General features: G+C 34.9%; 1 protein-coding gene across 1 annotated transcript; it reads left to right on the plus strand.

Annotated features, from left to right (window-relative positions):
• The first annotated feature begins 530 nt into the window (after positions 1–530).
• Positions 531–16,965, plus strand: Pomp (proteasome maturation protein). Its single transcript, XM_046454088.2, has 6 exons — positions 531–665; positions 3,146–3,243; positions 4,634–4,694; positions 8,568–8,669; positions 12,312–12,405; positions 16,109–16,965. The coding sequence occupies exons 1-6, from the start codon at positions 663–665 to the stop codon at positions 16,174–16,176; spliced, it is 426 nt and encodes a 141-aa protein (XP_046310044.1). The 5' UTR covers positions 531–662; the 3' UTR covers positions 16,177–16,965.
• Positions 16,966–17,648: the final 683 nt, after the last annotated feature.

Here is a 17,648-nt window from a genome sequence, read left to right on the forward strand (position 1 = left end):
TAATTCCTGTTTGGCACTTAGAATTGTGCTGATATGTGGTTCCACGAGCCCAGCATGTCAATCATGATGACATTTACTAAGGTGTCAGTTCTCACGCTTCCTGGGCCAGACCTTGGAGTCCCCTTTCTCCTCTAGTCCAGGGACGCAGTCTGGTCCTTCTTCTGGTCTTAGACTCAGCACATAGTTCCTAACATAGCAGGTCTTTGATATATGATTTTTAAAAATAAATTAGCAAATGCCTTGCATCCAGCCTTTGCCTGACTAGCTAGACAGTCTCAGGTGATGCCTACTTGTAAGAGATTTCGTATAAAATAAAGCGATATATCTACAAAAGCACATGACACGTCTTAAAATGCCGTACAAACGGTACGTGTTTATTAAAAAAGCGGAGTTCGTGTCCTCCCTCCCCTCCGGCACGTCCCGTCCCCACCCCACTGTCCCCCAAGCCCACACCCTTACTGCGCCCTTGGCCCTGGGCCCCTCGGGATTGCAAGCGTGGGAGCCGCGGCCCCGCGCGGCTCCCTCCAACGACCCGCGCCCTCCTTCCTTCCTCGCCCGGACGGACGCACTTCCGGCGGATATGGGGGGGCCGGAAACGGAAGTGAGCAGCTGGGCCGACTGACGGTAACGAGGCTGAGCGGAGTTCCCTGAGCTGTGTGAAGATGGTGAGTGAGCCTCTCGGCCGCCCGAATTTCAGGCAGGCTCGGCCCCGTGGCCAGGCAGGAACAGGCCGCCACCTCTCAGCCTGTTCGTGACTGGCGGCGGTGGCCTGGGAACGAGGCCGGCCTCGTGCGCCAGGATCTGTCGAGTCACTGGATTGGGGCGGGCTGGGGCTGTCTGGGGCTGCCGGGCTCAGGCTCTTCCCGCGAGCAGCGGTTTGGCTTTATCTTATTCCTCTTGCTCCTCTGAGTTTTCCTATCGTTGGAAAGGGTAAACCCGAAAGAGCAACGTTTTGTGGCGTGTCACCTCCGACTATTCCTTTCCCTGAGGGATGACCTCTTTGAGCCCAGAGTCCTCCAACCTATCCCTCCTCTTCCCCGTCTTTTAACTGCTTGATAGCCAACCCACAATTATAGGTTGCAGTTGGACAAGTCAGCCTTACTTTACGTTTTTCCTAGTTCGTAGTATTCCATGTGTTGGAGGGAAGAATCAGAATCCGCTCTTGCCTCTCCTGTTTGCTCCCTGTTTCTCTTCTCTCTTACTTTCTCTTTCTCTTCTATGTAAAAGTTGTGATGTTTGGAAAGACTCCTGAAGCACCTTTGCCACTGACTCTGGTATCAGCAGTGCTGGTAGACCATTCAACCAAATCTAGAAAGCTCGTGTTGGTCAATATTGCTAATTAAAGAAGTTTGATAAACACACCCAGATTTAACTGGTTATTAGGTTTTCACCAGTTTGTTTTACTCTGCTATTTTATTAGAAATCTTAAATATTAATCCTGATATTTTAAAGAAAGGAATTGGAAAAAATGATCACAGTAGAATCCAGAAATTAGAATTCCTTTTCTTTGTGTATAGAAGAACTTTTCTTTAGTCACTTACCATAAAACAGTTTAGTAGTAGGAGAACTTCATGTAGGATAGTAATAGAAGCTAACATTTTTAAAGCTACAACCCTACAACTCTAGTCCAGGAATGAGTTCAGCTACCTAGTGGTGAAGGCCAGAGAAGTGTGTAGCTTTGCTAGCAGTCCCAAAGTAGATTAGTGAGGGTTCACACTAGATTCCATATTCTTTTCCTGATCTGTCTTGACTAACTCTATGTAGAAGAGTGGGAACCTCTTGTGCAGGTTTTGAATTCCAGGCTAAGTTCTGGACTTTTATTATTCAAACATTGATGAACCAATAAATTTTGTGTATGTGTGTGTGTTTGAATCAGTTTTGGTAGGGCAAATTGTGTGTGTTAGGAAAACCTTGTTATGCATATTTGGAAAATGGGTGAGCCTAAGCAGCAAGACCCAGTAGAGTATTGTTGGAATTATCTCTTATGAGAGCCTGGACAGGGGTGGAAGAATGAAAAACACTAAACAGGATAAAGTATCTGACCAAACAAGTATACAAATGAATTAAAAAGTCAGAAAGCTGGTTTCTCAGAATCGTTTCTCCTAATATAGGAAAAGATTAGATACCAAACTGCCTGTAGCTGTTTTGCATTTTTTTTCTGCAGAATTGCAGGAATATAAGCAACCAGTAATTTAAAGTCAGCATCTTGTGCTTTTCCTGCTGTAACATTTACTATGTTTTATTTTCTTGTTAATATATCTTCATTAGATGAAGCCCTGTGAGGTAGTTATGCTTCTTCAACATCTAGCACAGTACCTGGCCGAAATAGATACTAAAAAATATTTGGTAATTAAAAGTTTTATAGTACAAATATATAGGATGACAATATATCAGTTCCTAGTGCACTGTTTTTTTTCTTTTTAATTTTTTGTTTTACGCTATCCTGATTAGATAAAATTTTAAAATAGGTTATGTGTTCTTGTAGAAACTTTCTGAAATTCCCTTTTTCCTTTATCTTCTGTGACCACTTTTTTTTTTTTTTTTTTTTTTTTATCTGTGCTGTCTGTTCTTAATCCCATTTGTTTGTTCTTTGTCCTTAAGGAATGATATTCTCCAGAATTCTGTTCTCAACTTTTTCATTGGATGTTAAAATATTACAACCTAAGAGAGGGATCTCTTCATGAAAGCAAATCTGATCTATCATTTTTAGAGTAAATGGCTGTCTACGAATATGAGAGTAAAAGTCAACACAAGACTTTCCATTTTTAAATTTTGCTAGCCTTTGGTTCTGCCTCATATATATATTTAGCTAGTCATCTCAAACTGCTTTAGCTTGTTCATTTATATTTCCATCCCTTTAGCAGTGTTAACTTATTTTTTCATGGAATTATTTCTAATCCGTCAGTCTTCAGAGATCAAGTCAGGAGTCCTTTCCCAAATTTGTTATTACTTATTTACCTTGTATGTTCCTCTACCGTAATACTTAAGGCATATTCTAATTGTCTGGATTGTGGACTCTTCGAGGGTACAGTACTTAATCTTTTCTCTCTCCTGCTTAAAAAGGCTTTTTTTTTTTTTTTTAAATGGATGTTGTCTGTGAAAAAAATTATTTTGCCTTTAATGATGTTTTTGATTTGTGTTGTAGAATGCCAGAGGACTTGGATCTCAACTAAAAGACAGTATTCCAGTTTCAGAACTTTCAGCAAGTGGGCCTTTTGAAAGTCATGATCTTCTTCGGAAAGGGTACATGAGGGAATTGTGGCTTTAACTTTGTTGTAATTAAATGTTTCTCTGAATTATTTTCCACAAAATTCTTTAAATATTTTGATAGGTTATTAATGCATATTTAAATTGGGAGATAGCAAGTAATATACCTTAGATAGATGGGAAGGGAAAGAGGCTTAGATGTTTCCTATAGTTGAAGAAGCATCTTATTGGGGTAGCTTCCTAGCATAAGGCATCCTCTTAGTATGTTATCCAGTAGTGCTTTGGTAGAATTTTCTTTTTTCTTTCTTTGTTTTGTTTTTTTTTTACTGGTAACTTGGAGAGCAGTTTTTCTTCTTATTATTGGAGTAATTCACTTTTATTTGAGGCGTGCTAGAACATAGCAGTTAAGAGGATGAGTGGAAGACTCAGACTACCTAGATTTGTAACCCAACTGTGCTATTTAATGGATATATGCCTTTGGGTAGGTTACTTAATTGCTCTGTGTCCCAGTGTCCTCATCTATCCACTAGGCTAATCATAGTTTGTATCTTAATTTGAAAAGTAAATAAGTTAATACCTGAACAATATTTGAAGGATAAATAAGTTAATACCTGAAAAATACTTAAAACAGTACCTAACTTTAGTAAGCAATCAGTAAGCATTGGCTGCTGTTTTTTTTTCCCCCTAGCTTTAACTCACAGTTATGTCCCTTTGCACTTTATGTTTCTATGTATTTAAAATATGTTTAGATACATGTGTCTGGTAGTTGTTTTTCTTTGCAATTCACTTTACTGCTAAACCAAATAGGGTTATGCCTTCTCCTCCCATAAATATCCTGTGTTTTTGAATTTTTTTTAAATCTGATCTTAAGATTTTTGCTATTATGGTAGAATGGCATTCTTAAGCTTGTGTCTGGGGACATACATAATCTCTTATAATTTTGTAGCGAAAGATATAGTAGTGATAATAAAAACAATTTATTACATTCTTTCTAGACATAGAGCATTATTTAGCACCTTATTTTGGAGAATTACCTCTAGTGATTGAAGTCTCCACCAACAATGTCTATAATAAATATGTTTTAAAATAATTATGATATAGAATGTTTGGCTTTTTTCTTTTATTGTACAGTCATTTTAACATATTCGTCTGTTTCCATAACTATTACCAAAATATAGGACAGGTTTTCTCATAACATACTTTTATTGTGTGTATATGTGTATCTGTCTGTGTGTCTGTGTGTGTGTGTGTCCTTTCGTCCGTTCTTGGGGATCGAACTCTGGGCCTTGTGCATGCTAAGTACTCACTCTGACTGAGCTACACCCCAGCCATTTAGCATACTGTTATAGTAAGACCCTTGATAGATGCATTTTTGAACAGTGAGTAGTAAGTGAAGTAATCTTTTAAATATATTTTTTTCTTCCAGTTTTTCTTGTGTGAAAAATGAACTTTTGCCCAGTCATCCTCTTGAATTATCAGAAAAAAATGTAAGTATGTTACGTATGTCTTTAATTTTATCCTCTACTATATTACTGTTAGTAATATTTTGTGGTTTATTACAGTTCTGGTGAGGATTTGATAATGAGTCTTTATTTTTAATTTGCCTTCTAGGACAGACTTCTGAATTATCATTATATTGCTTCACTAAATCTCTCTTTCTACACATCCTCTTTTGTTTATTTTATGAATAAATCTAAAGAGTGGTCCATTTTTCCATTCCTCTCATAATTATTTTCTCATTTGAAAAACCTATTTTTTCCTTGCCATTTTTGCTGTTGCTAACTGAGTACTTTTCTCTAGTTTTGGCCTCTTTGTCAAGCCTAGCATTTCCAAATTACTGAGAGACATATCCATGAGGCACAGTGTACACAGATGGCTATGTCATAATTCCCATTCTTAAGAAACATAAAATTTAATAGGGAAGATAAGCAGTAGCTAGGAGGCTTCATAAAGTGCTAGAGAGGGCCAAGGATGCAACCACTTCTGCTTAGGGATTTTGGAAGGCTTTATATAGGAGGGGCCTTTGAACAGTTTAGGTTGGTGTTCACCAGGTACTTGAATGGGAAAAGGTCACTCCCAAAGAGGGAATGGCATGTACAATGATCTAAAGGCAGCTTAAGGAGTTTTTAAATATACATTTAGGATAAGAAAACTGTATCTCAGTACTGGGGAATATGATACAGTGTCACCTAGGTAACAGATTATTTATTCCTTTTTTTCTTCTTCCTCTTTAGCAAGGGAAAAAATCTTATTATAAGAAAAAGTTGAGCACCTGATAGAATTATGAAATAGAGGTTCAAATATGAGAAAATAGAACTCCTATTTGCTTTTAATGCATCAGGTTTTAGGTTCAGAAGTTAACAGTCCATATATAATTATCATTATTATATTGCTTTACTAAATCTTAATCAGAGTAGACTTAAAAGCGTGTGAGTATGATTATGAAACCATAGTGGATCATAATGGAGAAGTGAAAATTGCCTTTAGACCAAAGATGGATAAATATCCCACTTTTCTAAGAGATCTAATCAAAAGTAGTTTGTGGCAAAATTGATCCCTGGCACTGTTCTTAAGTAGACTGTTTAGTAGATAACTGAGAACATTTGGTCCAGTAAACAGTGATCATTACTCACAACAAGTTAATCTTTGTTCATTTTTTTATTAAATTACCAAGTGGGTCAGTCAAAGGATCAAATTATCCTACCTGGGATAAACTTGAGGATAAGGTGGTAGATTATGGACTGAGTGTTTTTGGTTGGTAACTACCCAGACTGCGATGACTGAGGAATTATCATTTTAGAGGGAGCATTTGGTAGACATGTTGTCCTCTGTGTGCATCTTAGGTAGTTTAGTGAACACTTAGGAAGGCTAAGTGTTTTACAGAGACTTGAAGGTAGCCATAAAAAGCATGTAAATTGGATTTTAGGGAAAAGAAATTGCTTACATGGGTAGTTCATTTTGATGAATTATTGAATTGTATCGTGGAGGCAATATAAAGCAAAAGGCTAGGTCAAAACTTTAAGAAAAATATTTATAGTGGTGAGTGTAAAGTTCTGCATTTGGGTTTTACACATTATTGTATTATTATGTAAAACCTGATAATTTTAATTGACTATGTGCTCAGTATAAGCCAGCAGGTTGCATTAGTTCTGAAAAGAACATTTTTACTGACCTCTATTAATAATAAGACAAGGCTCAAATTCAGGGAGATTATATTCTCACTTTCCTACACATTAGTCTGACCATTTGATCTGCAATATTGGTTCTGTTCTGAGCAATACATGTTAAGAGACACTTTGACAAATCTGATGAGACTGGCCAAAATGGTGAAGAGTCTAGAAGCTTCTTAGGTCTTTGGAGACTCAGCTTAGGTCTTCTTTGTATTTTTCTTTAATCACTTGTCCATTTTATGACTGACTGTCTTCTCTTCATCCCCTCTCTAGAAATTTTTTGGTACTTGTTATCTGTTGAAGTTCTTTAGCATGGGTTGTGTAGTTGAACTATATTGGCATCATGCTTATTAACCAAACTTGGACAAATTGCTTAATCACTCTTAAGTTTTGGTCTCCTCATCTGTAAAAGGGAGTTAGGAATGGTCTTTTCCTTGGCATTTTGTTATCCTCTAGCAGCTCTCCATAATTGGAGCTGCAGTGGTGATAGTGATAATTCACCCTTATTGTTTTTACCAGTGATTTTCAGGGATAGAGGGATTTTGCATCTTAGTTTCAGATGGTAATGTCAGAAAATGTTTTTTGTCCTTATAGATGGCATGGCTGTAGGGGATTGTTAACACTGGTGTCTTTTGGGTAGAGGTCAAGGATGCTGCCAAATATTCTATAGTGCATAGGTCAGTCCCTAAAACAAAGAATTATTTGACCCATGATGTCAGTAGTGGTGTCTTCTGTTTTATTATGTTATCACCATAAAACCTAAATTTGCACATGCTTGTTATTTATGTGTTGATTGATAATTACATTTTTAAAAATTTTATTCTCTTTAGATACACATGATGGTAAAGTATATTTTGACATATAATACATACGTGGAGTATATCTTATTGATAATTGCATTTTAACATCACATAACAAGTTGGATGCATTCACCAGAATATATATAAGTTAATTTTTTTTGCATGAAATTATATTTATTTATCATGAGGGTAACTTTAAAGAAAACCCTTCAGATTATATCATAAAATACCCCTTTCCCTAAGGACCGTCTGAAAATTTTGCTTTGTCAAGCTGACGTAATTTAAAACAGTATTGTTAGATACCTTATTTTTCACATTTTCGTATTTGTGGCCCCCAGTCATGCCCCAAATAAACACTGATCTCTCAATAGATTTTTGATGAATATGATTTTTTTATGATTATTAGAAACAAATCTTCCAAGAGAGTATAGTATAATAAAAAACAATCACAAGAATTCACTTTGTCTCATAATTACATTCAGAATTTTGCAGCAGTCTGTTTGCATATTTTATTCACTATCCTTAAGAACCACTTTGGAAAACCATGTTTTAGATCCAGAGTCATGTTAATTTTTTCTGAGGCATATTAAATTAGGATCAAGTTTTCTTAATATCAGTGCTTAATAAAAATAGAGTTCTAGGAAAAATAAAATTGCTGATTAGTAACCAGTACAAATTGAATAGCCTTTTAGAGGTACACCCCAGTGGAATTTATTTTTTAAATTTGTCCTAATTAGTTATACATGACAGAAGAATGCAGCATTTTGATTCATTGTACACAAATGGAGCACAACTTTTCATTTCTCTGGTTATACACTATGTAGAGTTGCACCATATGAGCAGTCATACATGTACCTAGGGTAATGATGTTCTTCTCATTCCACCATCTTTTCTGCCCCCCTCCCCTGTAATTTAAATATTGAAATTTAATTAACATTTTACAATTTGTGATTATTTATTTTATTGAAATCCTTTGAAATAATATACTTTCGTGCTTAGAAATTCACTATTAAGTTTGTCGTGTATGTGACAGTTTCTGGATCTCAAGCTTATTTACATATTTTCTTTGCTCTACCAGTTTTGCGATACTCCTAATCAAAAGTACTGAAATATAATTATGTCTTATAAGTATCCTTTTGCAATGTGAAAAACATTGCTTAATTTATAAGTTTTGTAAATCTAAAATTTAGGTAATAATTTTACACTGGTGAAGACTACCTGTAAGGTAGATAAGATACTCAGAAATGTTCGAAAATTAGAAGAAACTAGTTAAAGCACTTTGTTTTAATTTTAGTTATGAATATTAAAATCTTTCTTCCAAATGTTTTGTTGTATATGTATCAATGCTGTTTTGAAAGCAGAGTATTGAGTGTAACGTTGTTTTTTGTAGTTCCAGCTCAACCAAGATAAAATGAATTTTTCCACACTGAGAAACATCCAAGGTCTATTTGCTCCTCTAAAATTACAAATGGAATTTAAAGCAGTGCAGCAGGTGAGTTTATGGAGCTTAGTTATGTTTTGTCTAAGACATGTTGACACCAGTCAAAAGACTCCTCGGTTTTCACAATAGCAGTGCAAGCATTACTTTCCTTATTCCCTTATAACCTATTCTGCTTCCCCTTTTTTAGGGTAGAAACTTAATTCCTCCATCATAAAGGAAAAAAGAGTTCATTAAACAGAAAACTGCCTTAACTTACAGGCTCAGTATCTGAAAACTTACCTGCATCTACTGTTCATGTTTTTCTGCTTTTTATGGGTTATGTTGAATTTGAGATTCTGGGGAATATCCAACTGATAGTATTGAGTATGTTTATAGCAGGGTATAACTGTTGAAAAGGAAAAAATTACTTCCTTCCAATTGTGTAAGAACTGCCCCCTACTTGTGTTCTGGATTATATCAAATCATTCTACTTCAGAGAAATCCCTTTCTGTAGTTGATACATTCAACCTCTCTTTCTTCTTGCTGTCTCATCAACAGCATTTACATATATTCAAAATCTCTTTTGTCTTTTAAAATAAAACAAAATATATCAGTACCACATTCCTTCATAGAAACTTATGTTTGCTTCTGCAAATTGAATTTTTTGAAAAAGTTGCCGAGGTTACCTGTATGTGGCCCTTTTAACTCCTATTCATTCAACCCACTGTATTCTGACTCATTACACTAGAAAAATTGGTTCCTGAGCATTGGGGATGTTGTTTTGCTGTAATTTGATTTGCACTCTCAGTAGTATTTGAACCTCATGGCTTTTTGGCCTTTAAGAATGCCACATTTTCATGATGTTCCTCTCCTCTCTGAAATCTCATTCTCAGGTTTCTCTGTAGATTCCTTTGTTTTATCTGTTCCCTGAAATGCCAATTTTATTAGTACCCCATCTTTGGTCCTCTCCTCACTCTATTTTCTACCTATTCCTATTGCTTTAGTTATTTACATGCTAATGACTCCTAAGTTATAATTCTTATGAGCTATAAACCTACCCCCTTTTCCAATTGGAAGCCCTACAGGTGCCTCAAATTTCACATGTATAAATACAGAATAACTCATTATTCCTTGGATACTCCTTATCACATGGATAGATTTCTGCCTAGGGCAGAAATTGAAGTATTAGCCTTGATTATCTCAGCACCTCATCCCCAACTCCTTCACCCCCACTTCCCCCAAACAGCCAGTGCATTACATGATCTTCTCACCATATCTACTATGCTGATTTCTTTTGTTATTTATTTGGTACTGGGTATTTAAACCAGGGGCACTTTACCACTGAGCCACATCTCCATCCCTTTTTATGTTTTATTTTGAGATGGGGTCTCGTAAGTTGCTGAGGCTGGCTTTGAACTTGCTGTTCTCCTGCTTCAGCCTCCTGACTCTGGAATTATAGTTATGTGCCAGCTTCTGTGCTAACTCTTAACCTGCAGTGCCTCATCCAGAGTACTGTAACACTCATCCTGCTGCCCCTCAAACATATTCACACTGTAGCCAGAATAAGCTTTGTAAAACAAATTTGATTGTGTTACTCCCCTTACTTTGCCCTTAAAATAAAACTCAGTGCCTTAATGTGACTTGTTCATGAATTGACTTCTTCAAACCATAGTCCACACTCTCCTAAGCTACTTGAAATTCCTTAATTATGTTCTTTGACCTTTTGGCTTTTGCATGTGTTTTCTTATTCATATAGATTCCTTTCTCAGACATAGCAAAAATTGTGTCCTTTTCAATAAATTTTGTCAGTGGCATCAATTATATCGGCTAAGTTATTCTCGAAGCTACTTGGAATACTTTTTACCAAGAATAAAGCTCTAAAAAGAGCAAGGCTTTAAATCAAATTAATTTGGGTCTGAATCTTGGTGTGCTACCTTTTAGTCTTAAAAATTCAAGTAAGTTGGAGGCCTTTTGTAAACCCAGTGTTCTTTGATTTTTTTGGATTAGTTTTTAATGTGAAATGGAGAGAGCAATAAGAATAATATTGGGTTATTCTGAAGATTAAATGAAATAATGTATGTTTGGCATAGAATTTTTCACTTTTCTTATTTAATATTACTCAGGTTTCAACTACGTATTGCTCATGTTTGGGCCCAAGTTTTTTAAGACCATTTAATCCAAAATATTCTCCTAGAATTTCAACTTATTTTTTTTTTGAACCCTATACTTTTGTAGTTCCTGCTTATCAAGATACATAATGACTCATCCCTCTTTTTGATGCCTTCTTAGGACTCTACCTCTAATCTAACTACCTGCCAGATGCTTTGCTCATAGCTTAATTTATAGGCACCCATTTCTGTTTCTTCTTCCTCTCCTTCCTCTTTTCTCCCCACTTTCCTTTAATCTTTTTGGTTTGACAGTCTAGAGAATTTTTTTCCACAGTATAAAGACCTAAATGATTTTATAGGCCATTAGTAATTGAAGAGCATTAATGTCCTCAGTCTGGATATATGTTTTGGGAGGAAAAGTGATTATAACTGCCTCCTTAGATTCTGAATGTATAATTGTTTTAAAAATCCTACTGTCATTAGTCATTAACTGTCTATTTTTTTAAAATATTTTTTAGTTGTCAGTAGACCTTTATTTTATTTATATATGGGGCTGAGAATCGAACCCAGTTCCTTGCACATGCTAGGCAGGTGCTGTACCACTGAGCCACCACCCCAGCCCCCTATTATGCCTTCTTTTTTAAAAAATTTATTTATTCTAAGTTGTGCCTATTACTCTTTTGGTAGTCTTTTGGCAATATCCAAAAATATCTGCACTGATCAGTTACAACTGCTGGACAACTAACAAGAACAAAGACTGAAAATTTGGTTTGGCTACATTAAAGTTTGTTAAGTTTTGAATGAGAAAACTGAGGCTGGAATGGGTCAGATAACTTGCACAAAGCTATATGATTGCTTAGGTGATAAAATCAGAATTTGAATCAATGGCATTCTTCTTCCAAGCCCCGTGCTTTCTCCATTATATTGTACTTAGGTACCAGTCTATGGTATATGTATTTAATACTTGGAAAAAAAGAGATCACATTGGTTCAGAAAGACATCATATTTTGAAAGGCTTCACAAATGACTTTGGTTGACATTTCTGGTTACCACCACTATTTGAAAGGGATATACCTAATATTTGTACTATGAGTTGTACAAAACAACATATAAAATGAAATAATTCATTTAGCATTACTTCATTTTATATTATTTCATATAATAATATAAAATTATTATTATTTTTTTGAATTGGAATTTGTTCAGGATTGTGATCATCCCATATGTATCAGGAACAAAGCAAGGTGTTAAGCTCTGGGATTTTTCATCGTATCTTGTCAGACATGCTGTAGTTTTTCTGGACACTAACCAAACTTCAAAATGTGTAAACCTGATGGGATAAAGTGTTAATATAAGCTACAATTTCCATATCTTGACATATTTTGAAAAGAGCTCTGAGGAATTTTTAAGAACTTGGTTTGTACTAAAACATGAAGTGTTTTTTTTTTTGTTGTTTTTTTTTCCCACCTTCACTGGTTAAATTTGCTACTTTACTTAGTTTTGTGAACTTTTCAAATAAAGAGTGAAGAGTATGAAATCAAATAATACATTTTGGCTTTTTCCCTTGTTTTTCTCCTAATTTTGCTCTTTCCTGCTTTTCCCAAAGGTTCAGCGTCTTCCATTTCTTTCAAGCTCAAATCTTTCTCTGGATATTTTGAGGGGTAATGATGAGACTATTGGATTTGAAGATATTCTTAATGGTAAGTGTCATTCAGCATCTTTTTGTGGAGCTCTGTAATATACAAGCTGACAACAGCAAACAAAACAGTATCCTTCGTGTTCATAGAGTTTACATCAGTTGAATTCACTTGTTCTTATTCACAGCAGGAAGGTAAAATTTAATGGTAATAACTGTCCTTAAATAGTGTTAAAGTGAAAATTATTCACGTGAATTTTGTGATTATACTGGTTATAACCATTTCAGTCAAGATAAACATTCCGTGTCCTGAGAATCAAGTTTGCTATGTTTGTGTCATACAGTAGTTTGGTGGCTTAAACAATGATAGTTGTTTCAGTTTTCATAGCATTTGTGGGATGTAACTAGTTTTGTGTTTCATTAGGTGGTGAGGAGAGTGTCATTCTTAACAAAATTTCCTAAATGATTATATTACAAGTGAGATTAATGACTTAACTAAGAAAAGTGTGAGGAGTATTCTCTATTTTTTTCTGGTCCTGAGGAAGATAAACAAATAGAATCTTGTGTAGTACTGCCTCTGCTCTTTAAGCCCCAGCAGTACAGAAGAAACAGAAAAACAGTTTTGCTTGGCTGTTTATGTCCGGTAAGGAAATGCTGTGGACACAACAGAAGTCTAGTGAGCCTCTTTGAGAATCTTCCCTGAGGGAACTTTTTGAATGCAGGAAACCTGGATCCTTAAGCTTATTTGAAACTAGTATGGTGGTAGGTCTGTATATTAACTTTTGTTTACTTACAAAAATATATTCATTTGAAAATCTGCTTCTGTAATTGTGTACAAAGAAAGGAAGAAGAACTTAAGATTTATTCAGTCAATTGAATATATGTCAGGCATTGGGCTATGCTCAATATACAATGGTGAACAAAATAGATATCTTTCTAACGGAGGAGGCAAATGTTAAGCAGAAAAAACTGGCATAAAATTAGAAAATTGTGATAAATTCTGGGACTATGACACACAAGTTAATTCTGAAAGATATATGGATTAGTTGAGTTAAAAGGAGAGGAAAGACTTTAGGCAGAAGAAATAATATGTCCAGGGTCTCTGAAGAGTTTGAAATTTTAACTACTTAGAAGCTAACAAGTTAGCCTGCCATGGTTTCATGGCCACTGGCAGAATACACCAGACTCTTGGAAACAAAGGACAATTTATTACTCGTAGCAATAGTGGTAGCCGAGTATCAGCATTTCTGTTGGTTTCCCACTTCCCACAGGGAAACATGAAAAGAGAGGGTCAGGCAGTCTATATAAATCGTGTATTTTATTTCTGGAGAGGAACTCCATTTTCAGAGTACCTGAATCTTACAGTGGACAATAAATCTGCCCGTTCTGTGCTCCTCTGTGCTCCTGTGCTTCACTTTAGAAACAGCCTTGAAGAGTCCAGAGCAATGGCAATATCTGTGCTCCCAGGGATTGCAGAGTTGTGAGAGACCAATTGAGAGTTGTTTCCTAGCACACTTGAGAGCTCTGTAAGAAGAATCTCATGACTGAAGTGTTTTGGAGCAAAATAGAGTGGAATAAGGCAAGGTCTTTGACCTAGAGAGGGAACAGATAAGCCAAGGCCTACAGACCATAAACAGAAGTCTGGAGTTTATTCAGATTGCAGCTCAAAGCCATTGAATGGTTTTAAGCAGAGGTGAATTGTGATATAATTTCATGTTTACAAAGGTCACTAACTATCTGGTGGGCATCTCACTTAATTCATTCCTTGCATCTGTCTAAGGTAGATGTTAAGCTGGAAAGATCCCTCCTTGATTTTTATCACAATGAGACTACTACGTTGCCCTTTGAGTGGTTTCCCTTTTGTGGGTAACTGTATAAGATACAGGTAACTTAGAACTTAGAACCTTGCATTAGCTCTTCCTTCTGCTTAGAATATTTTTTTCCTCCTCATTTTTCAGATTTTTTTTTTTCATTTTTAATGTCACTTCTTCAGAGAGGTTTTCCTTGACTACCTAAGGTGTCCCCATTCTCTTTGTCATCTCACCGTATATTAATAATTTGTATAGTATTTCCTTGATATTTTTCTTTTTTATTTGTAAAGTGCTTGTTCCATAGTAAGTGTTTAAAGCTCTTCCATATGCACCACATTCTCATCATCAATTCTGACTTAGAATATAGTTTTAGGTCTACAATGAGGAAGTAGTTTGTTAATCTAAGCACTGTGTGAAGTCTGTTAGAGTATTAGAGATGATGAAATTTTTGTTTATTCCTCAGTGAAATGCTCCAAGAAAATTCTCTACATTTTATCAGGAGGGTACTATTAAAGTCAAAAGTAGGCTTACTCTTAGTGCCAGAAAGTGCCTTTCATTCACTCTAGTCCCTTTCACTTTAAGATGAGTAAACTGAGGCTCATGGGGAGTTTTGGTCCTTCCTCAGACTTACAAGTAAGCTCATAGGATAAAACTGCTAGAATCACCTTGTATACCTTGTTTTCATAGTGTGCAAGTGATAGCTCATTCTTTGTAATGAAAGTCACAAGTTTAAAAGTAAGTAAAGTTTAAAAGAAAGTTGTGGATGGGAGGGAGGGGAGGGGAGGGGGGATAGTAGAGGATAGGAAAGGCAACAGAATACAACAGACACTAGTATGGCAGTATGAAAAACATGGATGTGTAACCGATGTGATTCTGCAATCTGTGTACGGGGTAAAAATGGGAGTTCATAACCCACTTGAATCAAATGTATGAAATATGTCAAGAACTATGTAATGTTTTGAACAACTAATAATAAAAATAATAATAATAAAGAACTAACACTTTTATAGAACTTAAAAAAAAGTTGTGGTTAAATAAATGAATGTTCTCTGCTCAAGAATTTAAAGCTTTTCTTCTGAAACTCAGATTTTTCATGATTATCCAGATCCCATTTCTTTGCCTCATTCCTTAGTTACCTGTTGTTTTAGTTACTATATCCTTTAAGAGTTTTTTCCGGTGTCTACTTAGAAATATATAGTCAGAAAATACTTGGCATTGCTTTGTGTTTACCTTTTTTTTTTTTTTCTTTTTTTAATACAGTTAGTATCATGCTATGTATATCTTAAAGTATATATTGTGTATTTCTCTCTTATTTTTATTATTTCTTATTTTTTTCCTCATTCATTAACACAAAACTATGCTTTATACTCTTGTGCAGGTATCTTTTTAAAAGTTTTATATTTTGAATGCTTGCTATGTATAAAGCAGTTTATTACTAATAATCAGGGCATTGTCAGTTGTTACTAAGGCTGCTTTTGTGACGGGACAGGTTGTGGAGAGTATTGACTGCTGAACTGATGTGATACAATAATTTTCAGTCTCTTAGGTAGTCCACTAAGGAAACTTCAACAGTGGTTATACTGAATGGCAATTCTTTTTTAAGAATCTTGAAAAAGGAGAACTTTTCAACCTGTTTTTTTCTTTTAAAATAAGCTATATTGAGATGTACTTGACATGCCATCACATGCACCTGTTTTTAAGTGTACAGTCCTATGGATTTCAATAAGTGCATACAGCTAGGTTCCCCCAATCAAGCTATAGAATGTTTTCATTATCCCAAAAAGTTACCTTGGTCCCTTTGCAGTCAGTCATCGAACCTTGACCCCAGGCAACCACTGTTCTGTTTTCTGTCACTTTGAATTAGTTTTGACTGTTCTTGATTTTCATGAGAGTGAAATAATTGAATTTATCTTTTTTTGATGACATTTTTAAATGTTTGTTTTTGTTTGCTTTCAGATCCATCTCAAAGTGAACTAATGGGCGAACCACATTTAATGGTGGAATATAAACTTGGTTTACTGTAAGATAGTTTGCCGTTCATGGATCAGAGGGGCTACATCTTGTTATAGTTGGTTTTTGTTATAATTCAATGTATACAATATTAAAAGTACTGACACATGAGATTCTGCCTAAATAGTATCATGATTATTTGAAATTATCGTGTCTTTGATTTATGACCGTGTGACAGTTGAAAGCACTAAAGGAAGATGATTTTAAAGTTCCTAATTTATAGTAAAACCATAGCATTATTTGTCATTCAAAATTATTTTTCAGGAATATTATAAATTGTCAACAGGTTCTAATTTAACTTACTTTGTAGATATTCCATAAGTTTAATTTTTTAAAATAACCAGTATCAATATTTCAGTCTACCAACTTCATAGCAACATCTTTCAGAATAAACATTTGTAATTAATTTCAATAATAGCACTTCAAATTGAGTATGGAAGATATTTATCATGTTTTATTATAGTCTGTGAGAAGAATATTTGTTACATTGATGGTATTTTAGAATTACAGCCATGAGATTCTTTTATGATGAAAAGTGTAATTTCAGGGGTTTTGATTTTGTCTTTGAGTGAAAAATTAAAGCAACCAGCAAATGTAGATTGAACTCATGTACTTCATGGATTTAATATGTATTTGATATATGAGCAAGCAACACTCTTTAAAGGAAGTAAGACTCATTTTTATACACGTTATGCATCCCTGAACAAATTTCATAATAATTTTTTAAACAGTTTTCACCATGATTACTCTAAAGTATTCTTTATGAACCTGCTATATAAAAATTAAAGATTTTTAGAACATTAGTGCATGGGTCATTTTTCACTAATTCTAAAATATGTTTTGATTAGTTTTTTTCAGAAAATCTTTTAAAATAATTATTGATTTAAAACATTCATCAATATTTAGAGACATTTGTGGTCTCACAACTTTAGGTGGGTTGCTACTGGCATCTAGTGGGTAGGAGCCGGGAACACAGCTATCCTAGAATGCATAGGACATTAATTTATGATCATGTAACAAACTGAAGACACTAGGGAAATGAGTTTAAAACTCAATTTTTATTAAAACAGTAGTCTTCCATGTCTTTAAAAAAAATTACCAGTGAATATTCTAGAATTTTCTGCATCTACTGTTTACTCTCTGCAACCAAAATTTATTTAGTTGGAAATGTTAGTAGTGCCAAGGTTGGCAAAACTTGAGATAAATCAGATGGTACATTTAAAAAAATCTCTCTTGCTCTGGCTATTGAGATTAAACTTAAAATTGTCTTTGCCAATTGCTCTATTTATAAATAATGAAATTATAGAAACAACAAAGATTCACTAATTAATTATTTCTAGATATGTTTACTTTTACCTACAAGTTGGAGATTTCTGTTCCCTTGTTGTAGGAATAATATTCATTCCCCTCCTGACCAGTAGAGGGCATATGAAATTAATGAGATAGTTTGAAAGGAAAATCTGAAGTTTTAAATTTAGGAAGTGGT

The sequence above is a fragment of the Marmota monax genome, unplaced genomic scaffold (genome assembly GCF_021218885.2).
Source record: "Marmota monax isolate L192 unplaced genomic scaffold, Marmota_monax_Labrador192_F-V1.1 WCK01_AAM20220418_F8-fsc00011, whole genome shotgun sequence".
Taxonomy (NCBI): Eukaryota; Metazoa; Chordata; class Mammalia; order Rodentia; family Sciuridae; genus Marmota; species Marmota monax.

Bases quoted from the DNA above. Each gene is read 5' to 3' on its own strand.
- Pomp (XM_046454088.2), top strand. The intron at 8,670-12,311 runs GTGAGTTTATGG...CTTTTCCCAAAG, and splicing joins AATTTAAAGCAGTGCAGCAG to GTTCAGCGTCTTCCATTTCT. The intron at 12,406-16,108 runs GTAAGTGTCATT...GTTTGCTTTCAG, and splicing joins ATTTGAAGATATTCTTAATG to ATCCATCTCAAAGTGAACTA.